At 44.2% G+C, this 24,768-nt stretch overlaps 1 protein-coding gene across 1 annotated transcript in view; it reads right to left on the bottom strand.

Moving 5' to 3' along the window:
- Positions 1-24,768, bottom strand: part of MOSPD2 (motile sperm domain containing 2) — a 980,078-nt gene that overhangs the window by 843,618 nt on the left and 111,692 nt on the right. The window contains exon 3 of the mRNA XM_044071848.1: positions 10,352-10,506. Within this exon, the coding sequence (XP_043927783.1) occupies positions 10,352-10,506 (155 nt within the window). The remainder of the gene's footprint in view (positions 1-10,351; positions 10,507-24,768) is intronic.

The following is a 24,768-nucleotide window of genomic DNA, read 5'->3' as shown; positions in this document are numbered from 1 at the left end:
GATAATGGGTTGAACCTGCAAGAAATCTGAGGTATCTTCTGCAATTTTGTCTGATTGGGACATGCAGGTATGCCTCCTTGAGGTCCAATGTTACCAGCCAGGACTCCTTGCCCAGTATGGGAAGAAGCTGCTGTAAATTGAGCATCTTGAATTTTGGTACAAGTAAGAATGTGTTTAGGATGGATAGTTCCAAAATAGGTCTCCAATCTTTTCCCTTCCTTGGTACCAGGAATAGTCTGGAATAAAAACCTTGCCCTTGTTCGTGAGTAGGTACCTCTTGAATAGCTTTCATGTCCATGAGATCTGAAATTTGTCTTTGTGCCTCTGCCCTTTGATTGTGTGGCAGGTTTGGCATGCCTCTCATTTTTGGAAGGGTGTGAAAATGGAATCTGTAGCCTATGTTTATAATGTCCAGGATCCATTTGTCTTTTGCGACAATATGCCAATTTTTTGAAAATAATGCCAGTTTTCCACCTAAGGGTGCTGCCATTTGAGCCTTGCTTGGCATGCAAAGGGGAAAGTCATTGGGCTTGCTTTCTGAATGGCTGCGAACTAACCTCACCACATCTTTGTGTAGGAGCTTGCCATTGTCTGCCTCTAAACGATCCTTGAGATTGCCCTCTGCCCCTCGGGCGTCTGTATCTACCTCTTTGGGGTCTGTCCGTGGCTGGAAAGGACCAATTTTTGGAAGGCCAATTTCTACTGAAACGTGGAGGTTGTACCTGTAGAAAATCTTTCACTGTTTGCATTGATTTAGCCTTTTCCTCCATTTTCTTTAATACCTCCTCAGCTTTAACACCAAATAATACATCCTTTTGAAGAGGGGCATCTAGTAATTTAGCTTTGACATAGTCTAGTAAGGTTTGTTCCTTGAGCCAGGCATGTCTACGTATCACTGATCCTGTAACAGCAGCTCTACATGAGGCCTCTAGAGCATCAAAACCACATTGCAAGGTATGTTTACCCACTTGCTCTGCACTATGCATCAAATCCTGCAACACCTTCAAGTCTGGTTGTTCAGGTTGTGACATTTTACTTCTCAATTGTGATAACAGAAACTGTTGGTACTTTAGCATATGGAACTGGCAGTTTAATGCCCTCATGGTTAAGGTGGCCGAGGTATATACCTTTTTTCCCCACCTTTCTAAGGATCTGGAATCTCTCTCGGAAGGTAATGGATTTTTAGCAGTGGAGGCCTTAATTCCCTTGGGGCCCTGTGAGATAGTTTCTGGGTCAGCCGCATGGCTTTTGTATAAAAATTGGTGTGAGTCAGGAACCCGGTAGTACCTGTCAGGCTTGACTGGGGCTGGAGGTAAAGAATCCGGGTTAAGGTAGGCCTCAGAGTACACATCATCTAGTATGTCTAAGACAGGAGGTATAGCCAGAGGCCTGTGCTGAGGTAGCAAGAGAAAATCCCTAAGCCTTTTCTTGGAATCTGAGTACTCTTGGCCTTCCCGGGGGAAGTGTTCCCTTAAGGTATGCAAGGTTTCCCCAAATGAGTAATCCTCTGGGAGGAGACAGAGGGAATGGACTCCTCTGCATCAGAATCTTCAAAAGGGGAGTAAGAATGTTCCTGTTCATCAGAGTGCTCTGATATAATGGAGGCCTGGTCAGAGGAGGGGGATTCTTCCTCCACTCTGGGCATTTTGTCGGGGGGGGGGGGGTTTGAGAACCCCTGATAAGAGTAATTAAATCCTCAGCCATTTTAAGCATCTGTTTTTTTAGGCATGGGGCCTGGAGAAGGGCCCTGTATAGCTTGTCTCTTAGAATGCATGGCTACTTTAGACTTAGTGAAAGCCTTGATGGAAAAAGAAGAGGAAGGTCTGAAGACACCTCGAGAGGAGGCAGACCTGTCTACATTTTGAGATTCACCACCAAGAGTGGCTTCTGTATCTGTAGTCGGGGTGTGGGCCGAGGAGCCTGCGACCTCGGGCACAGAAGACACCGCCAATGAAGTGTTGTCAGTAGTCAGGGGCTGCGTAGGCGCCTCGCTGAGAACCGGACCACCTGTAGTCGGCTTTGGCGTGGTGTCGGTAGAGGCCGCGGACCTAGTGTGTCGGTCCTTATCTTTGCGTTTTTTAGACAAAACTGGAGTCGGAGTATCCGACGACATAATATAGTTAAATTTTTTGCCAAAATAATGCTGGGCGAACTCCGCCCGACACTTAATGGTGCGTTTGTTGAATGTAGCACAAAAACGACAGACCGAGACGTCGTGGTCTGGGCCTAAGCAAGGAATACAAAGGGAATGAAAATCCTTATGCGGTATTTGCTTCCCACATGAAATGCAATTATTAACTTTGTCTGACATCGGTCTGAGGCAAGAAAAGTTTCCCCAATGGGGTACTTAGCTTTCAAGAAGACTTCGGTTGCAAAATTTCGTAATTTCAGGAGCTGGCCGACTGGCACTTGCGAACTGCTTCTGGCACCGCGTGGCAAGAAAGACTGAAGAAAATTGCGTCGGCTGGTTCTTTTATACCCCTGTCGCACTGACGTCAGGGAAGAAGCGACAACAACCGACGCTGGACCTAGACTTTGGAATTCGGTCGACCGAGGACCCGCCTGACGGCAGGAGAACCCATCTGTTATGACTGCAGCTGTATGCACGATGAACATGTCATTGAGGCTGCTTTTTATAAGGTTGAGGCCTGTCTTCCCCTTCTTTCTGGCCTGGTGTACCCCATTGTCAAGGCCTGTAAGGGCCTTGTGCCTGACCTCTACCTCTTGGATGTCTATATCTGCCCCTTTGAGGTCTGTCTGTGACTGGAAAGGACCAATTCTTTGCTGGCCAATTACTGCTAAAACAAGGAGGCTGAACCTGAAAGAAATCTTTCACCGTTTGCATAGATTTTGCCTTATCCTCCATCTTCTTTAATACCTCCTCTGCCTTAACTCCAAACAACACATCCCGCTGCAAAGGTGCATCCAATAATTTGGCCTTAACATGATCTGGTAACGTATGTTCTTTTAACCAAGCATGCCTTCTAATGACAGAGCCTGTAACTGCTGCTCTACAGGAGGCCTCTAAGGAATCAAACCCACATTGCAAAGTATGTTTTCCCACTTGTTCAGCTGCATGCAATAAATCCTGCATTTCTTTAAAATTAGGAAGATCTGAATCTGGAAGCATCTTTTGTTTCAACTGAGACATCAAAAATTGCTGATATTTTAGCATGTGAAACTGGCAATTCAAGGCTCTCATTGCTAGAGTTGCAGACGTATATACTTTCTTTCCCCACCTGTCTAATGCTCTGGAATTTCTGTCAGAGGGAACTGGGTTTTTTGCTGATGAGGCCTTAATCCCTTTGGGTCCCTGAGAAATAGTTTCAGGGTCAGCAACAGGGCTTTTGTACAGAAATTTGTGAGAGTCAGGGACTCCAATGTGTATCAGGTTTAACTGGGGCTGGGGGTAAGGAGACAGGGTTTAAGCTGGATTCAGTGTACACATCATCCACAATATCTAACACTGGCGGAATAGCAAGGGGTCTGTGTTGAGGCAATAAAAGGAAGTCTCTGAACCTTTTCTTGGATTCTGAGTAATCCTGGCCTTCCCAATGGAAATGCTCCCTCATGGTACGTAAGGTCTCCCCAAAGGAGTAGTCCTCAGGCGGAGAGGCTGATGGAAATGATTCCTCAGCATCAGAATCCTCATAAGGGGGGTAAAGAATATCCTAGGTCTGAGGATGAATCTGAGGAAATGGACACCTAGTCGGAAGATTCATAGTCTGCATCCTGTCTGGGCCTTTTATCAGGAGGGGGATGGGACCCCTGATCAGGGCGATTACGTCTTCGGCCATTTTTAGCATTTGTTTCTTAGGCATGGAAGCCTGTCCTGGAGAATGCTGTGTCTGTTTCTTTGTTTTTAAGGGGGGGCTTAGACTTAGCAGAGGGTTTAATGGTTAACTGGGTAGGGTCTGAAAACACCCTTCTGAAGCTGTGGATTGCTCAGCTACTTCGGTTCCCTCTGAAGGTCTAGTTTCGGTAAGCTGAAAACCTAGAGCATCCAAAGGCCCAGCCAGCTCCACGTGGGAGTCGGAGGCGGTCTGTGGAAGTGGTCATTAGGGGCTGCGTAGGCACCTCGCTGAAAACCAGCGACTGGCCTAGAAGAGGCCTCGTTGTCAGTTTTGGGCCTCGAATGCCTGTCCTTGTCCTTTTTATGTATTTTGGTCATCAGAAGTTCCGACGGCATGGTGTAATTGAATTTTCTGCCAAAATATAGTGCGCTTGTGCACAAAACCGACAACCAGTGACGGTGTGGTCTGGGCCTAGGCATGGAATACAATAGGAGTGGAAATCCTTATGAGGTATTTGCTTCCCACAAGAAATACAGTCATTAACTTTTACTGACATTGGTCTGAGGCAAGAAAAAGTTTCCCCAACGGGGTACTTAGCTTTGTAGAAGACTTCAGTTCTGGATTCGGAATGAAAATCTCAGGAGTCGGCCGACCGGCACTTGCGAACTGCTTCTGCTTCAGGTACCGCATGGCAAGAAAGACTGGAGAAAATGGCATTGGTTGCATCTTATACACCCCTGTCGCACTGATGTCAGGGTGGAGGCGACAGCAACCAACGCCGGACCAAGACTTTGGAACTCAGGCCGACTGGGGAACCTCCTGACAGCAGGATAACCCAAGTGTAATGACTGCAGCAGTGTAACACGATGAACATCTTGAATCCAATTTCTTATTTTTGAAAGCTTGTGAGAAGGAAGGGAAGATTGACAGGACATTGTGTCAAAGATCTCTTCAGTGAATTCCAGTGTCCTTGTTAGATACATGTTTGATTTTTCCATACTGATCGTGATACTTAGGCGAAGAGCAAAGCCTGGAGTATAAGACAGAATGAGAATGAGAAGGTTCCTGGTCGTGGCAGTGAGGAGCCAATCATCTAGTTATGGAAACTACCTGGAATCCTTGTAGTCGGAGATGAGCTACTATGACTGCCATACATTTGGTAAACACTCTGGGGGCTGTCGAAAGACCAAAGGGCAGTACCTATAACTGGTAGTGATTGGCTCCCAGCCGGAAGCAAAAAAATCTCTGGGAGCATTTGTCCATCTTTATGTGGTAAAACGCATCCTGAAGGTCTATAGAGCACATCCAGTTGTCCTTCCCCAGAAAGGGGAGAATGGACTGCACCCGTGATCATCCGGAATTTTTGAGGTTTGATTAATTCGTTTAGTATGCTGAGATCCAGTATTGGTCTCCACTCCCCTGTCTTTTTTGGCACTAAAAAGAACCTTGAGTAAAACCCGGATCCTATTTGGTCTGGTGGGACTGGTTCAATAACTCTTTCTTAGCAGCTTTTCTATTTCTAAGGCTGCAGCATTCCTTTTACCAGGTGGAATGTCGGGGATTCGTTTGATGGGACTGGGAGTGAGAACGAATGAGACAGGATAACCTCTGGATATTATTCTCTGCACCCATGAATCCGTTATGTGTTACCAGGCTTGGTGGTGCAGAGCGAATTGTCCCCCGACTGCTTCCAGAGGAAAGCAAATCAGGCCGCTGCTCAGGAGCGCTGGAAGGGTCGGCCAGAGAACGAATCTCTGGTGCCCTGGAATCTCTGGCGCCCTGGTTGCACGGACCCCCTCTGCCCCGAAAGGTATGTCTGCTGGATGAGTTGCCCCTCTGCCCCGGGGGACGTCACGAGTGTCACGAAAATATCCCTGGGACATCTTGAACCACAATTTTCCTCCCCTCTGATTCCTAAAGTAGGATCTCGGGGGGTGGGGGGGGGTGGAAAAACATATGCCCATGGCAGACAAGCTCTTTCCATCTTTCTCACTCCGTGATAGCGTGTCGCTTACTTTTAGTCCAAAGAGGTAAGATTCGTCAACAGGTGTGTTGACAAAGGAAGATTTAAAAGGGTCCGCAAAGTCAGACAAACGCATCCAAGCATGCAGTCTCATGACGATGCCGCAGCTCCAGCTGCCCCCTTGGTGGTGTGAGAAATCAAGCACATCGAGGAGTTTGAGATGAATTCTTGGGTAGCTAGGTGTAAGGCAACAGTATCACACACCTCCTCAGGCAGTAACCCCCGCCAAAGAGGCAGACATTTCTGAAATTTAGTCACGCTGGAGGCGAGTAAAGTGTGCCAGGAAATTCAGCGACCGAATGGGAAAGGTCACTGAAGCAAAGGTTCGCTTCCCCAGTCTGTCCAAAGCCCGAGACTCCCTGTTCGGGGGATGAACAGTGGAACTATCTTCTGCCAGTTTCCTCTTGGTGCCTGCTGCCACGACCATGGAATCTTCTACTAGCTGTTTGGACCAGTTGGGTTGGTCTTCAGGCGTGGACAAAATTTTTTCGGGCCTCCGGGGGACAGGTTCTACATTGTCCGGAGTCTTCCAGGCACACTGCACGATAAGCCTAATGAGCTCATCTGCAGATGGAGTCACCCAGGAAGTAGATGGTCGAGCACAGAAAGCCTGCAAGAACACTGATTCCAACAAAGGGTTGGAGGATTTCCAATCTCCCCTCTGCTTGAGGATCTCAAGAATGTCTCCAAATGAGACGTCTACTGGGGGAGAGCGTGGGGACCCTTCTCCCTCATCATAATCTGTGTCTATTCCTCAGGGGAACAAAGATGCTTCCTCTTGCAAAGTTTCTTCTGGGGTGGCTCCCCAGTGGGGTCTTCTGAGGACAACTCTGGAGAAAGGGTTCCCTTCAAGGGAAGGTCTTGCAGCTCCTATGCCTGAGATCCAAGAGTAGGGTGTTGGGACAGCTGCATGCTAGACGGGGGTTCTGGTTCCGATGTCAGTGGTGCCAACTGTGAGCCTGTAGAAGCGAGGACCCTCTCCATCACTTGGAACGCAGGCCTGCCGAAAGAGGGATAGGAGCCTGGAACACAGAAGGACAACCTCAGAACCGGATTCGCACCCCCCCGATGAGGCCGCCTCCAGGCGAGGAGCTCTGGGAAGACCAGTAGCTGCCAGAGCCGGGATCGTAGATGGTGCCATAGAAAAAATCATTGCCGAGCTAGGTGTAACAGTGCTGACAGCCCAATCACTGCTCGAGGGTGCTCCAGTTCTGAAGAAGCCGTGGCACCAAGAGTTATTGGAGCAGACAGGGAAGCCTCTGCTGTCAGAGCCGAGACAGAGTGCACCAGTATGGACATCGGTACCGAAATCTCCGAAACCTGGGAGGAGGTTGGAGGAGGGTAAACAGGTGAACAGGCCAGGAAAGCTTCCATTCCAAGGGGGAGGGAAGACCTAGTCAGAGTCGGTAAGCCTCTAGCTGCCAAAAGCTGGTCAACAACACTCACTACATCTTGTTCAGAGAGACTCCTGGTGGAGCTGATGGACGCTGCCAATAGAGACTCTGGTCTTTCAATAAATGGGCTGAATTGCTGCCCAAAAAAAGGGTAATAAGATGGTGAGTACCTTGTTCTAGCAAGGTGCTCAATCTTTGGAACTGCAGGTGTCAACATAGTCGGAGCCCAGTAAGTCATCGGTACTGTGGCCGGGGATGGCACCAATGCTAGAACATGAGTAGGAGCCTGTGTCATGATCAAGGTCAGCACCGAAGGAGAAGACAGAGAAGTTGGTGCTGAAACTGTCTGTGCCAATGGCGCAGAACAAGTCTGATGTTGACTCGGTTCCGAAGAGGACAGATAAGTCGGCACCAGGTGACTCCGTTTTTCTTTTCTTTTTTTTTTTTTAACATCCATTTGACTAGGAGGTGGTGAGACCTCCATCCCAGAGAGCCTCCGAGAAGGGAGTTTTCAACATACCCTTCAAAATTAGTTTGTTCTTGCATTCAGCAACATATGGTTGCTGAAACTAGAGCAAATATCACATGTTAATATGGTCAACGCCCAAACAATAAACACACCAGGCATGACCGTCTGAGTTGGGCATCTTACACCCGCACTTATCACACTGCTTAAACCCTAGTTTTACTTTATCAGACATCATGGAAACTACACAAACACTATAGTCCTAAACTACAATTATAGCCAACAAAAAACAACAGCAAGGTTATAGTAGAAGAGTTTTTTTTTTTTTTTTAAACAGATAGAAAGAAGGAGTGCCAACAATGGTACTAAGAAATACCACAAAGTGGTAGGGAAAGGGCCTATCAAAGGTGGGGAGAGGGACAGTACCAACGATGGTACAAAATGAACTACCTAAAGTAGAGGGTAGGTTTTAGTAAGAAAGTATATAAATTTAAAGACGAAGAGATGAGTTAAGGAAAGCTGACTAGAGGAAGGTACTTATATTAGATAAACCATAAAAACACTACACTTACCTTGAGAGAAAGGCTTTGCACGTTTGACGAGGAACGTGGCAAACGAGATCTGAAGAGACTATGAGAGGGGCATTGTGTGTAGGACTTAGCTGAGAGTTTTTGGCTGGCGCGAGCTTGGTAATGGCCATGTCGGTTCCGAGGACTGAACCGAAGTCCTATCAGTAAGGAATGAATGAAGATTTACAACATCAGCTAGAATGTTTAATGATATACTTGGGTACAAAAAAATCTGTTTTTGTGGAAATATATTTCAGTGTTTCAATCTTAAAGGAAGATAAAAATTTAATCTCCATTTTTTTCTGGGAAAATTCAAAAACATGGAGTGTCTGAATACTTAAAAATCATGACATTTCACAGAATTTAGATTTTTAGGTCATATCATTCATTTATCATGACCTACACTTTTTCTAAGATTTGCTACATGTAGAAGTGTCTGATTTACTGAATATTCTGCATTTAAAAAATGTTTTACTTTTGTGGATGTACAGATATATATATACTGGAATTTAAATCCTGCGATTTAGTAATTTAAATTTTAGAATGCAACTGCATAACCACAGTTATGCATTCTGGATCAGTCATCTCCTGTACTACTAAGTACTGTTCAATACAGCTTGGCTGTAGACACCGATGAAGGTGCTGATTTAATCCTTAATGTCTGTAGTACCAGACTGTGCACTGGTTTTTAACACTGTTAACGTGATCCTCCATTTCGGAAGGGGCTAAATGCATGCATGGGCATAATTTTCTTTCTTTGGAATTTAAGGCTGTCTTCTGTGTTCTCAACTTTCTTCTTTGATCCCTGATCTTGTTTTCCCCTTCATACCCTTTTACTTGTGTCTTTCAGCTTTTCCCAGTTAGGGGTCGCCACAGCGGAACTCCGGCCCGCTAATGATTGGTAGTTGATTTTTACATGTTGAGTTACCAGCCCTGACACACAACCTTCAACGAAGGTACGTCCATTCACGCACATCTCCATGCAGAAGGCGCTCTAGCTGAGAATCAAACCAGACAGCGTTTTACTGTGAGGTGACAATGCTACATATACACACTTACAATTTTTTCTCCCCTTTTATGCTTACTACCTCTTATCAAAGACTGTCCTGCCTGGGATAGCAGTAAGGAATGCTGGCCTGAGCGCACTTAGTTCTCCAGTCTGGTTCTTGGCTGGTACAACATCTACAGAGTGTGAATTACAGGATATCACTGGATGTTTTGGTTTCCTCATACATTCATAGATGTACAGTAGGTGAAATAGCAATCTTCCAAATTGCCTGTAGGTGTGCATGGTGTGTGTGGGTGCATACCCTACAATGGCTTAGTGCCCTGTCCAGGAATAATTTCTTTGCCTTGTGGTTACCGAGTGATAGGATAAACTCCAACTATCCCAAACCTTAAACTGGATTAAGTGGGTAATGAGAAAATTAATGGATGAATAAATATTTCTCTAGAGATTTTAAACATTTCTCAATTAGGCAAGGAGAAAGTGCTCCCAAATATTTTTGTCTGGTAATCTTGTTAACACTTCAAAAAATTAAAAAAAAAAACTTAGACTCAAAGTTGACATCGACATAAAACAAGCACATGTTAATGGAGCTGGAAGGAGAGAACCATTTCAGTTAATCGCTAATGAAAAACAACCAACATCATGAGACTCATTTTGCAGATAAAATTCTCCAATGCAAATCTTACAGACCAGTAATAAACAGAAGTTGACAACTGAAGAAAGCACACGACGATGTCAGCTACATTTTGGAGGTCTTCACTCAAGCACGAGGCCTGCACTGATTCGCATATGGAAAATACGGACATTAAAAATTCTGTCAAGAACAAAGGAAAGGGAACACACCCAAGTTTTATGATGAATTACTCCTGTGACTCTCACTAAAGATAAACAAATGTAAATTTCAGACTAATTTCTCAAGTGTTTCCAAATAAAATAAAAAGCAAATATGGGGTTCCTGGATAAAGCCATCGGTACTGCAACATAATAAAGCACAGTGAACTTTGCATGATTTAAATTTTTATGTAACATAATGCTGTACACCAACCATTTCATTTTGGGTAGTTATTTCTTATATTAAGTAAAACTCAGTGCTTACTATATTGCTTATTCCGGTTTCTACCATGTCAAATACTACTGTTAAAGGTTTTCCAGGCTCCCTTTTTGCATAGCGCTCTAACCAAAAAGCAACATACTTCTTTCTCTCCAAGACCGTTTTGGAATCTTTCACGTGCAGCTTCACCTTAAACCAAACTGTAAAAGAGGGAGAGCAAACAATTTTCACTTAGAAGATATTTCAGAGAGAATGACAGTTAAGATCATCATGTTACAAAACCAAAGGCTAACTACTGTACTTTAAAAAGCCATGGTTGCTTAAGTACCCCTGTGTTGACTGCAAAGGTCCAGCTAGGAAGTCTCTGGGGAAAAAAGCTCCAAGACACAATAAACAGACTTAAAATGGGTATCAAAATATAGAATAAATCATCCTGGCTCCGTGGTGAAGTGGAAAGATTACCATCTGCATCCCAGGTGACTTGGGTTCCACTGGCATTTTTGCAGCACTGGAGATGGCAGGCACAGAAGGAAAAGGAGTGAAGTGGTGTGTCCGATTCACCTTACAGGGGAGGGGTTGTGCACACTCAGGAGCACACTAGGTGTTGCCAACTTCCTGGAGGAAACCAGGGAGCTCACTGCTTGTGCCTCAGATGAGTTAGACAGGGATGCTTGTTGGGAAAACCTGTGGCAGAAGTGAGGGCATGTCTTCCATTGTCATTCCACCATATGCCCCTCTCCTAGGCTCCACAGGTACATGAACTGGGGATGGGGAAGCTAAACAGAAAACTTCAAACCACCCTTAACAACTGTCCGTTGATAGTCGGCTTCCTCCACAATTGGGCCATTCACTGCCCACATTCTTCACACAACAAAATATGTCTAAAGGCATACAAGAAATTATACAAAAGGAGAACAGTGTAACTATAAAGAAAAGCATCAGACATGTTTAACACATGCAAAGTGATCAGACAGTAAAGGCCAACATTTCCATCAGTTCATATGTAGTATTCATAAATGTATAAATATAAACTAATTATTAATCATCTTGCAAACTTCAATTGAGCATCACATAACTTTTACAACAATAGAAAAAAAGAGTATGCACATTTTGCTGGACATTAGACATGAAGGATACAAGACAGAATTAAGACTCCTAATAAAAATGTTTTATGCAGAAAAGTACACCACTTCTCACATTGCTTGGTTATTACTTTAGATTGCTCTGGTAGTTGTACTGTGTCTGTAAATGTCACTAGTGAAAACTACTGTTATGCAGAGACAAATCTTGGAGAATAGGCAAACTCATTCCAATGTGCAAATAAAGCCCGTCACAGAAGTTCTGAGGTTCTTTTTGAGCATTATGCCACTCAAAGAGTTTTTGCCACAACAGAAAGTACAGTTGGGTGCACTTACCATAAATGTAGATGTTCGAGTGTTTTCACTGTTGCAGTCATCACACTTGGGTTATCTGCCTGCAGGTAACCCTCAGTCAGACTGAATACCACAGTCTTGGGATTTCCATGTCGGATGCTGTTGACTCTTCCATGACGTCAGGTCGTCAGGGGTATAAAACATGCAGCCGACGCCATTACATCAGTTTTTCTTGCCCCAGATGTCAGGAGCCCCCAAAATAGGAAGCAATTACATGGTGTAGAACACCTCCAGTAAAAAGTAAATCCCACTGCCATAAGATATGGCCAAAAAGAGGATAGGTAGAAAGAATAGAAAGGTCAGGGGGCTGGAGGGAGGGTAACCACAGGACTGCAACAGTGAATACACTTGAACATCTACATTTATGGTAAGTGTAAACAACTGTACTATATTCTTTGTGTTTCACTGTTACAGTCATCACACTTGGGTTGATTCCCAAAGCTGAGGAAGGGTGGAGGCAGTCAAGAAGTATTGAAGCTGGCTATCAGGCCTTGTAAGACTGCTGTGGCAAATCCAGCTCTGGATTTAGAAAAAAATAGGCAAGTGGTAATGCTTGGTAAAGGTGTGTACAGAACTCCAGGTTACAGCTTCCACAATGTCCCTGGTAGGGACTCCCCTGAGAAATGCTGTAGAGGTTGAGGTAGCCCTAGTGGAATGAGTTCTAATCCTCTGTGGGGTAGATTTTCCATGGTGTTTGCAGCAGAAATGGATGCGGTGTGCTATCCATTTGGAAATGGTTTGTGAAAAATGTATTTTATGTGTGCGCTCTGCTTCTATGTTGTGCTAGATCCAAAGTATTCTTAAGACACATAGTCTTGCTGTGCTGTTTACTGCTGAATCAGAGACACAGAGCTTTGCATGACTCCATCTGTAGTCTGTTTAAAGCACCAAGCCTTTCAAATTGCACACTGATAAAGAAATATATTTTGCAGCTATAAGCACAGTTACAGATAACTTATTTTTATAACAAACACATACTCTTTCTGTCAGATTGTAGCATATATTTACAAAGTTTTCCTTCATTACAGATATGAATGATGACTTCTACAAAATACCTCCCTCTGTCCCTCTCTCACATAACTGAACTACTACAATTGATATATAGAGTGCTAGTCACACACAGATTTTATTTCCTCTTGGTATCTTTTTTTGGCCTTCTGTGGGAAGTCACATAATGTCTGTTTTTAGACTTTTCTTTTGTCCTGTCAGTTCTGCTGATGTGAAAATGCACAAATGCAAGCAATCAGAATAACAGAAGTATGAAAGGAAACATCTGTTCTGTTCCTATTGAAAAAAACATCACGTATTGCAGAGTTTATAAAAAAGGATGCATGTTAATAGATATTTGTTCTGCAAACATGACAAAACCATGTAATACTTGCTTTCCAATATTGCTTTGTTAGGCTTTTCTGATGCTGTGAAGAGAAGCCTGTCTGTTATACATATAGTATGAATGCCCATTTTACATTGCTGAACTCTATACATATATTCAAGCAAACTTTTTATTCTATGCTTCATCTTTCAGCATATTTACAACAGAATTAATTTCAGCCTTATATTCATAATCTCTAACAGTTTGCTTTGAAATGGCTTTGCCTTCTGCCCCTGTAGCAAAGCTGACAAGCAGCTGGTCAAATTTTCTGAAAGGTTTTGTTCCGTCAAGGTAGAACCTGAGCTGTCTGTGCACATCCAAGGAGTGCAGAATCCTTTCCCCTTTATTCTGAGGATTAGGGAAAAAGGCTGGTAAATGGATGGATTGGTTTCAAGCCACACTGGACACCACCTTGGGCATAAATGATGGGTTAGTCCTGAGGGAAACCCTGTTTGCATGGAAAATAATGAAGGGTTCCACAGCCATTAGTGCCTGTAACTCAGACACTCTTCTTGCTGAAGTGATGGCTAGAAGTAAGGCTGTTTTCCAAGAGAGGAATTTTAACTCTGCTGCAGCAGCAGGCTCAAAAGGGGGAAGCGTGAACTTCTCTAGTACAAAGTTAAGGTCTCAGGTGGGGGTGGGAGCTCTCCTTGGGGGGCCTTAAATTGTTAGCTCCTCTCAGGAACTGTTTGATGAGAGGGTGAGAAAATAGAGGTGGCTCAGTATTGTAATGAACTGAGATGGCAAAGGCATGAATTTTAATAGATGAGAAGGATAGGCCTTTGTGCAGCAGCTCTGCTAGGTAATCCAGGATTTGAGGTAAGGTGGGCACAGCTGTGTACTTTCCTTAAGACCGGCTCCAAGAACAATATCTTTTCCACTTTTCCGAATAGGATTTCCTAGTACTAGGTCTTCTGGTCTGCAGGGAGGGGGTCTGATGTAGACTGCATAGGAGTGGGTACCAGTGCTGGCGTGGCAAGTCTGGGGCAACAAGGATTGTCCTTGGCCTGTCATGTTTGATCTTGAGTAGTACTTTTGAGAGGAGGGGCGGGGGGGAAGGTATAAATTGAGAGGTTTTCCCATGTAAAGGATAGGGCATCCACTTTTCAAGCTTGGCTGTGGGGGGTTCTGGTGCATAATGTTCTCAAATGATGGTTTTGGGAGGAGGCAAAGAGGTCCACCTCTGGAGTCCCCCACCTGTGGATTAGACGTTTGAATGAGATGGGTTCCAGCTTCCACTCATGTGGGTCCAGAACATTTCTGCTCAAGTCGTCTGCCAGTGAATTTTGTTTGCCTGGCAGGAATTGAGCTTGCAGGTGCACTTGGTTGCTCAAGGCTGTATTCCACAAGGCCATGGCTAACTTGCAGAGTGGGTAGGAATGAGTTCCCCCCTGCTTGTTTATGTACCACATAACTGTGGTGTTGTCTACCTTTATCAAGAGTTGTCCTGGAAGGATAAGGTATTTGAAGGCTGTCAGAGCATTCTGTACAGCTAACATTTCTTTTTGCTTGATATGCAGGGGAATTTGTTCTGGGCTCCATTTGCCTTGAATGCATTTGCCTAACGTGAGCCCCCCTACGCATAGTCTGATGCATCTGTTGTCAGGGTTTGGGCGGCGAGGGGTTGAGTGAAAGGAAGTCCCTTGTTGTGGTTGCATGCCTCTGCCCACCAAAGGAACTCTGCCCTTAGACAAGGAATGATGCGTTTCCAGGTCCTTTGAATGTTGACACCAGATACTTTTTAAGTACCATTGAAGTTTCCTTACACGTAGTTTTGCATATGGAATTAGTAGAATGCATAAGGCCATGAACCCTAGGGCTTGCAGTAATTTTCTTGCATATAGCTGGGTTTTGGTGGCCATTAGTTTGAAGTAGTTTGTCAAATAAACCTGTTTTTTTGGTGTTAGGAATGCTATCTGGAAAGCTGTGTTCAAGCTTGCTCCCAGGAATACAATCTTTTGGCTTAGCACCAGGTGTGATTTCTTTTCGTTGATGGTGTACCTCAGAGACGTTAGAAGTCTCTTTACAAATGCCAGGTGCTGAAGTAGCAATTCCTGACTGTCAGCCTGAATCAGGCAATCATCCAAGTATGGGTAAATTTGAATATTTCTCTGCCTGCAGTATGCAATGGCTGGAGCCAGGCACTTTGTGAATACCCTGGGTGCAGTAGACAAGCCAAAGGGAAGTGCAGAGAACTGATGGTGCATAGAGCCTGCCCTGAAACATAGATATTTCCTGCAAGATTCCCTTATGGGGATGTGCAGATAAGCTTCTTTTAAGTCTAGGATGGCTAGCCAGGCGTCCTTGGCTAGCATATTAAGAAGCTGTTGCAGAGTCAACATTTTGAATTTTGGGACCACCAAGAAGGTGTTGAGAATTGACAGATCTAGGATAGGGCGCCAAGAACCCTCTTTTCTGGGCACCAGTTTGAAGTAGAATCCCTGTCCCCTTTGCTCTACTGGCACAGGCTGAATAGCTCTGACACTGATAAGAGAAAGTACTTGCTTTTGAGCCTCTGCCCACTGGTTTACAGGAAGGGCTGGCAACCCGATTGGGGTTGGCAGCGAGTGGAAGTGGAATCTGTATCCCTGGGATATAATGTTTAGGACCCATCTGTCCTGGGTAATGGACATCCAGTTTTTTGCATGCAGGTCAAGTTTTTCTCCTAGGGGTGCAAGTACTTGGGCCTTGCTGGGGAGCAAGATAGACAAGTCATTGTGAACTTTTTCCATAAGGGGGTGGGCTTACCACTCCCTGTTTTAGAGGAGGGAGCAATCCATTGCTTAGATCTCTGCATACCCTGAGACTGTAGTCTTGGTGGCCTGTTCCCCTGGGTTTGGACTGAGAATGCCTGGGAGGGACTGGAAAGGACCAGTTTTTAGAAGGCCAATGCCTACTGAATCTAGGTAGCTGCACCTGTAAGAAATCTTTAACAGTTTGCATAGATTTAGCTTTTTCCTCCATCTTTTTTAAGAACTTCTGCTTTTGCACCAAGCAAACTTTCCTGGTTTAATAGAGCATCTAGTAATTTTGCTTTGACATGGTCTGGCAAGATTTGCTCCTTCAGCCAAGCATGCCTTCGCAAAACAGATCCAGTGACAGCAGCCCTGTTAAGATGCTTCTAAGACATCAAAACCACACTGCAAAGTATGTTTATTAACTTGGTTTGCAGAATGCATTAACTATTGTAAATCTTTATTTTCTGTACAATCTGGAAGCAGCAACATTTTTTGTTTAATTAGTTCCATAATATGCTGCTGGCACTTCAACATGTGAAACTGGCAATTCAAAGCCCTGATGGTAAGAACAGCAGAGGTATATACCTTCTTACCCCATCTGTCTAAAGCTCTAGAATCCATGTCTGAAGGGGTAGGGATTTTGGCTGTAGTAGCCTTAATGCCTTTAGGTCCCAGGGAAATAGTCTCTGGTCCCGCAGTGGGATTCTTAAAGAGAATTTTGTGAGAGTCAGGTACACTGTAGTACTTGTCAGGCTTTCTAGGAGCTGGTGGTAAAGTATCTGGAGTAAGACTGGATTCCATGAAGACATCATCTACAATGCCCAGGACAGGGGGTATAGCTAGAGGCCTGTGCTGAGGCAACTCTTAAAATTCTCCGAGTCTCTTTTTGGACTGAGGGTAGTCCTGGCATTCCCAGTGAAAATGCTCTCAAAGTATGCAAAGTTTCACGAAAAGAAAAGTCCTCTGGAGGGGAGGCAGAGGATATGGAATCCTCTGCATCTGAATCCTCATAGGTAGATAAGGGTGTGTCCTGGTAATCAGAGGGATCATAGTCATTGGACTCATGGTCTGTAGAATCAGAAGGAAAATCAATTCTTTGTCTTTTAGGAGGGGGAAGTCTGGCTTCCTCTAATTAAAGTTATAAGGTCTTCAGCCATTCTAAGCACTTGTTTCTGTGGCAAGGGGGCTTGAGCATGTGCTTTAGTAGTCGGTTTTCTAGGCGTAGTGCAAACTCTGGCCTGAGAAACTCGGTAGTTTTAGTCAAAAACAAAGCTGTTGGTTTAATGCGAACATCAGAAGGTCGGAATACACCCTCAAAAGCCGGTACCTGCACAGTGGCTCAGGACCCATCCAAGGAAGAGATATCCACAGGTTCCATAGTCGAAGAAGCATCTTGCAGCATACTGAACTCCAAATGGGTCTCAGCAGAGGCCTGCAAATCTGTAGAAGCAGACATCAGGGGCTGCAAAAGTGAGTACCGGCGGGCTGGTGACTAGCTTAATGGAAGCATCGGCAGTTTTGGACCTGTGCGGTCTGTCTCGGTCTTTATCCTTATATTTTTTCGAAAGATCGGTAGTTGGATGGTTTATAAAAGCCATTTCAGAATATGGAGAACGAGAGCGAAAGAATTTAGCAACAAAGATAGCCCGAAGATGAATAGTCTGGGTGTTAAATAAAGCACAAAACCTACAGCGAGGAACGTCGTGGTCTGGGCATAGACAGATGACGCAGTAAGAATGAAAATCTCTGTGAGGTATTTGCTTGCCACAGGGCAAGACAATTGTTCTGACATCGGTTAGAGCAAGAAAAAAGGATCCCAACGGGGTACTTAGCTTTAGAAGACTTCAGGTCTGAAACTCTAAAAATGAAAATTTCATGTAGCAAACGATTGGCACTTGCAAACTGCTTCTGCTTCGGGCTCCCACGCGGCAAGAAAAGCTGATGTAATGGCGCTGGCTATATATTTTATACCCCTAATGACCTACCTTCATGGAAGAGGCAACAGCATCCGACAGGGAAATCCCAAGACTCTGGTATTCGGGCTGACTGAGGGCTACCTGCAGGCAGATAACCCAAGTGTGATGACTGCAACAGTGAAACACGAAAAACATCTACTTGGATGGATACAGAAGCTCATGTGCAAATTTTGCCTGAATGAAGGGCAGCTACTGGTTGAATTCCAGTAATATAAAGTTATAAAGAACCAACTGATGTGCCTTACCACAGTGTCATGCAGCAAACCCAGATATCCTGCTGTAGGTCCTTTTCTAGCTTTTTCAGTACAAGATACTATAAGTTACTTAAAATATGACAGTACATAAAACAGGAAAGCAAGTGTGCGTCTCAGACTGACAGCAAGCACTATGTTAATGGAACAGATTAGCTCCATATAGTCTACCTAGCCTATGTACAAGCACATGTGTTAAAAAAAAACTCTAGTTAAAAAGTTAATAGTATAAATAGAAAAACACCTATTATATCATACAATTAAACAGCTATAAATAAAATTCCATATGCATTAACTATATAAAAACTGTGTCAAAAAATGTATAAAAAAATGGTGTAAAAAATTGTATACAAAAAATTGTTGGAGCCCTAAAACTATTCAAATAGTTTATAAAATTAATTAACTAACTAAAGCAGCCTTCTTATTTAAAATTGGCTTAATGGATATCATTTAGTTTAATCCTGGGGCTTGACTAGTTTGTAATTTTATTTGCCACCTAACCTCTCTTTCTTCAACGTGACTTATTAAATCTCCAACCCCACCCCCCCCACCCGGGGTTGGGCAAGACTTTTCCTACAATGCCAAATTTGAATCCACTAAACTTCTTACATGTACAAAAATGTTTGTACAGGGCATTATTATTATTATTACTACATGTAGTGATCTCATACATATGTTAGCATATCCTGTCCCTAAGCCCTCTCGCAGTTTTCCCCACATAGAAGCTGGGACAGGATACACACTTCACTAAATAGATCATTCCAGATGTCTGATAATTGCCTCTCTTAAAATAGACTTGGGTTTTTAAATTATTCTCTAAATTAATTGTGTCAGCTAAATATATATATTTACACTGAGAACAGGAGCCACGCCTAAAGGTTCCAGTTCTATCAATTTTCCTTGGACCTTTCTCAGAACACTTTCAAATTTGCCCCAGTCTTAAACACAAAATTAGGTCTATCACCTACAATGGACCATAGCTTTGAATTATTTCTCAGAATTGCCCAGATGTTCATCGTGTTACACTGCTGCAGTCATCATACTTGGGTTATCCTGCTGTCAGGCGGTCCCGCAGTCGGCCAGAGTTCCAAAGTCTTGGTCTGGCGTCGGTTGCTGTCGCTTCTTCCCTGACGTCAGTGCGCCAGGGGTATATAAGATGCATCCAACGACATTTTCTTCAGTCTTTCTTGCCACAAGGTGCCCAAAGCAGAAGCAGTTCGCAAGTGCTGGTCAGCCAACTCCTGAGATTTTCGAAGTCGAATTTCAGATCTGAAATCTTCAATAAAGCTAAGTACCCCGTTGGGGAAACTTTTTTCTTGACTCAGACCGATGTCAGAAAAAGTTAATAATTGTATTTCTTGTGGGAAGCAAATACCTCATAAGGACTTCCACTCTTACTGTATTCCATGCCTAGGCCCTGATCACGACGTCACTAGTTGTCGGTTTTGTGCTAGATTTAACAAACGCACTATAAAAAGATGTTTTGATTTTGCTTTGCACTACTTTGGCCAAAGGTTCAATTATACTATACTGTCAGATCAATCGACGACCGCAATTCCGAAAAAACGCAAAGACGAGGATAAAGACAGGCATTCGAGGTCCAAAACAGACGAGGAAACCTCTTTTAGGCTAGTCACCGGTTCGCCGGTTCTCAGTGAGGCACTTTTGCAGCCCCTGACACCCACTACCTCAGAGCCACAGGCCGCCTCAGACTCCCACGTGGAGACAACTAGGCCTCTGGAAACTCAAGGTATTGGGCCTACGGAAACTAATCCCTCAGACGGGTCCGGAGCCGCTGAGCAGGCACCGGCTTCTGAGGGTGTTTTCAGACCTTCACAACTTACCATTAAATCAACAGCCAAGACAAAGGTACCATTAAAGACAAAGAAACAAGTACAACATTCTCCTGGACAGTCCTCCATGCCTAAGAAACAGGTGCTTAAAATGGCCGAAGACCTCATTACTCTAATCAGGGGTTCCCATCCCCCTCCTGAGAAAAGGCCTAGGCAGGATACAGACTATGACTCCTCTGATCAGGTTTCCACTTCCTCTGATTCCTCTTCAGACCAGGGATACTCTTTACCCCCCTATGAGGACTCTGATGCTGAGGAATCTATCCCTTCAGCCTCTCCTCCTGAGGATTACTCTTTTGGGGAAACTTTACATACCATGAGGGAACATTTCCATTGGAAAAGTCAGGAATACTCAGAATCCAAGAAAAGGCTCAGGGATTTCCTCTTATTGCCTCAGCACAGGCCCCTGGCTATTCCGCCTGTACTAGACATTGTGGATGATGTGTTCTCTGAATCCAGATTATCTCCTGACTCTTTGCCCCCTGCTCCAGCCAAGCCAGATAGGTATTATGGAGTCCCTGACTCTCAAGTTTCTTTACAAAAACCCTTCTGCTGATCCAGAAACTATTTCCCAGGGTCCAAAAGGGGTTAAGGCTTCCATTGCAAAAAATCCAGTACCCGCTGACAGAGATTCCAGAACTTTGGATAGATGGGGGAAGAAAGTATACACATCTGCAACTTTAGCAGTAAGAGCTTTAAATTGCCAGTTTCACATGCTTAAGTACCAACGATATTTAATGGCTCAGTTAAAACAGAAAATGCTTGCTAGCTCAGAAGCTCCTGGTTGTAAAGAAATGCAGGATTTATTGCATGCAGTTGAACAGGTGGGAAAACATACTCTGCAATGTGGTTTTGTTTCTTTAGAGGCCTCTTGTAGAGCCGCAGTTACAGCTTCTGTTATTCGAAGACATGCTTGGTTAAAAGAACAGAGTTTACCTGAACATGTTAAGGCAAAGTTATTGGATGCTTCTTTACAGCATGATACTTTGTTTGGTGTTAAGGCAGAAGAGGTGTTAAAGAAAATGGAGAATAAAGCTAAATCTATGCAAACAGTCAAGGATTTCTTACAGGTACAGCCACCTCGGTTTAGCAGAAATTGGCCAACAAAAAATTGGTCCTTTCCAGTGTCAGACAGGCCACAGAGAGGCAGATACAGACGTCCAAGAGGCAGATCTCAACCCCAAGGCTCAAACAGACGACAGTGGGGCACCTCAACCTCAAAAGGAGGTGAGGACAAGTCTCGACCTTACTGGAAACAGTCACAATGACTTTTCCCTTGCATTCGCCAAGCACGCCCCTTCTGGAAGCCCCCTTAGGGGGAAAACTAGCACTTTTTTCTCAAAACTGGCAAACAATCACCCAAGACAAATGGGTCCTGAATATTGTGTCTCAAGGTTACAGATTCCACTTCCATACTTTACCAAAGCTAAAAAGAATGCCAGACCTGCCACAAAATCAATGGGCAGAGGCACAAAAACAAATTTAAGCCCTCATAGACATGAGAGCTATACAAAAAGTACCACAGCAGGAACAAGGACAAGGATTTTACTCAAGACTCTTCCTGGTCCCCAAAAAGGACAAAGCCTGGAGGCCTATACTGGACCTTTCAGTTCTGAATACTTACCTGGATATTCCGAAATTCAAAATGTTGACATTACAACAGCTTCTACCCATGCTGGGCAAGAAGGCTTGGCTTGTTACTCTGGACCTCAAAGAGGCATACCTGCATGTCCCTATCAGACAAAATTGCAGAAGATACCTCCGATTTAAAGCTGGTACAATGCACTACCAATTCTCTGCACTGCCCTTTCTCTTATCTACTGCGCCCAGGGTCTTCACAAAGTGCTTGGCACCAGTAATTGCATTTTGCAGACAAAAAGGGATTCAAATATATCCATATCTGGATGACTGCCTCATTCAAGCAGAGACAAAGGACATTCTTCTACAGCATCTAGCGTTTGTGAAAAGGTTGCTAATTTCTCTAGGGTACACAGTAAACAAAGTCAAAACTAGTGCCCTCACAACAGATTACATTCCTGGGTGCCAGCTTAAATACAACAGCCCAGACGGCTTACCTCACGCCAGACAAACAAGTGCAACTAACTTATTTTCAACTACTGGCAAAAACGTCCCATCTCCCTGCAAGCCCTGGGATTCATGGCATCCTGCATACTACTAATACCATATACCAGACTGCATATGAGGAAATTACAATGGTACCTAAAAGTGTTTGGACTCAACATTCTCACAGTCCAGAAGCAGTAATTTTAATAATTCCCTGCCTACAACAGGAGTTTCGATGGTGGGCACAGGCATGTCACCTAAACAAGGGTCAGCCTTTTACCCAACCCACAGCCAGGCAAACTAACAACAGATGCTTCAGATTACGCCTGGGGAGCACACATGGCAGGAACATGCATTCAGGGCAAGTGGACCAAAGACCAGATGCATCTTCACATCAATCAAAATGAGATGTTGGCTGTTCAAAATGCCCTAACAGCTTTCAAGGACATTCTACACCCAGGACAACTATTACTAAAGACAGACAACACCACAGTAATGTGGTACATAAACAAACAAGGGGGCACTCACTCTTATCCCCTATGCAGGCAAGCCATGACCTTGTGGAACACAGCTCTAACGTACCACGTTCACCTGCAAGCACAATTCCTGCCAGGAAAGAAAAATACTCTGGCAGACGACTTAAGCAGAAATATCATGGACCCTCACTAATGGAAATTGAACCCACAAATATGCAGCATGATAACACAAAAATGGGGATGCCCAGACATAGATCTTTTTGCCTCCCCTCTGAATTGTCAACTACAAAAATTCTGCACAAGGACTTCTCACAAACAAGCATGGAAAGTGGATGCTCTTCTTTTCAGCTGGAAAAACCTAAAAGTCTATGCCTTCCCACCACTGCCTCTCCTTTCAAAGGTACTCCCAAAAGCCAGACAAGAAAAACCACAGATGATCCTGATTGCTCCAGACTGACCACGCCAGCACTGGTACCCTATCTTAAGGAACTTGGCTCAGGGCCCACCATGGATTTTGCCCCAAATTCCACACCTTCTGACTCAACAAAACAATCAGATCCTGCACGGTCCACTCAAAACCCTAAACCTGGCTGCATGGCAGATACTTTAGTCAAGCAGGCAACATCTCTCTCTAAAGCTGTTATGGATGTCATTTTGGAAGCCAGGAGGCCTAGCACCAGGAAAGCTTACTCAGAAAAATGGAAGAGATTCTGCGCCTGGAACCAGGCTCACAGCCTTGACCCTCTTGTTCCAAACATTCCTCAAATTTTACAATACTTAACTGAGATGCTGGACAGAGGCCTATCCTTTTCATCAATTAAGATTCACGCCTCTGCCATTTCTGCACATTACAACACGGATCCTCCTTTATTCTCTCATCCCTTGCTAAATCAGTACCTCAGAGGGGCTAAAAACATAAGACCGCCCCGGAGAGCACCAACACCAACTTGGGACCTCAATTTCGTTTTGGAAAAACTGACCTTACCACCATTTCAGCCAGCCAATACAGCCAATCTAAAATTTTTATCATGGAAAACAGCTCTGCTCCTGGCAGTAACTTCAGCACGAAGAGTCTCAGAGCTACAGGCATTAATGGCAGTGGAACCTTTTATAATTTTTCATCAGGATAGGGTATCTTTAAGGACAAACCCTACCTTCATGCCAAAGGTGGTATCTAGTGTGGCTCTTAACCAAACCATCCATTTGCCTACTTTTTATCCAAACCCCCAAAATAAAGGGGAGAAACTTCTGCATTCTTTGGACATACACAGGCAGCTACACTTCTACTTGGACAAAACAAAAGCTTTCAGGAAAACTGATCAACTGTTTGTAGCATATGCTGCAGGATCACAAGGCAAGGCTATCTCAAAGCAGACTATATCCAAATGGACAGGACACTGTATTTGGTACTGCTACACACAGCATGGAAAATCAGTCCCCAACAACATTAGGCCTCATTCCACCAGGGCAACAGCCACATCAGCAGCCTTTCTCAGAGGAGTACCTACCAAGGAAATTTTGGAGGCTGCAACTTGGAGTTCAGTGCACACCTTCACCAAGCATTACCACCTGCCTCTTTACTCTAAATGCAGAGCAGGATTTGCCACTGCAGTTCTGCAGGGCCTCTTAGCCAATCCTAACTCTTTATAGACCAGCCACCCAAACTTAGCTTTGGGATTCAACCCAAGTGTGATGACTGCAGCAGTGTAACACGATGAACATAGTACAGTTTTGTACCTACCATAAATGTAGATGTTCGAGTGTTCACACTGCTGCAGTCCAGGTTACCCTCTCTCCATCCCCTCTGAACTAGCTGGACTTATCTATACCCTTCTATCCTATACAACCTTTGGGGTATATTTGCTGGTGACTGAAGGTATTGTTTTTATTTTATATGTATATTTTTGATTAGCAATATGTACTGCCTACCCACTTGGGGGCACCTGACATCTGGGGCAAGAAAAACTGAAGAAAATGGCGTTGGATGCATCTTATATACCCCTGGCGCACTGACGTCAGGGAAGAAGCGACAGCAACAGACGCCGGACAAAGACTTTGGAACTCTGGCCGACTGCGGGACCGCCTGACGGCAGGATAACCAAAGTGTGATGACTGCAGCAGTGTGAACACTCGAACATCTACATTTATGGTAGGTACAAAACTGTACTTTATTTACCACAATCTTTTTAACTTCTTCTGCCACACTTGAATAGGGGACTACCATAGCCCTATCAAACTCTCTAAAGTCTCTCATTGCACCATCCATTTCTTGACCATTAATTTTTCAGTCCCACTGGCT

The sequence above is a fragment of the Protopterus annectens genome, chromosome 5.part0, assembly GCF_019279795.1.
Source record: "Protopterus annectens isolate FY-2018-M chromosome 5.part0, PAN1.0, whole genome shotgun sequence".
In the NCBI taxonomy this organism is placed as follows: Eukaryota; Metazoa; Chordata; order Ceratodontiformes; family Protopteridae; genus Protopterus; species Protopterus annectens.
The sequence above is the reverse complement of the archived record's forward strand: the minus strand, read 5'-3'. Positions and strand labels throughout refer to the sequence as shown.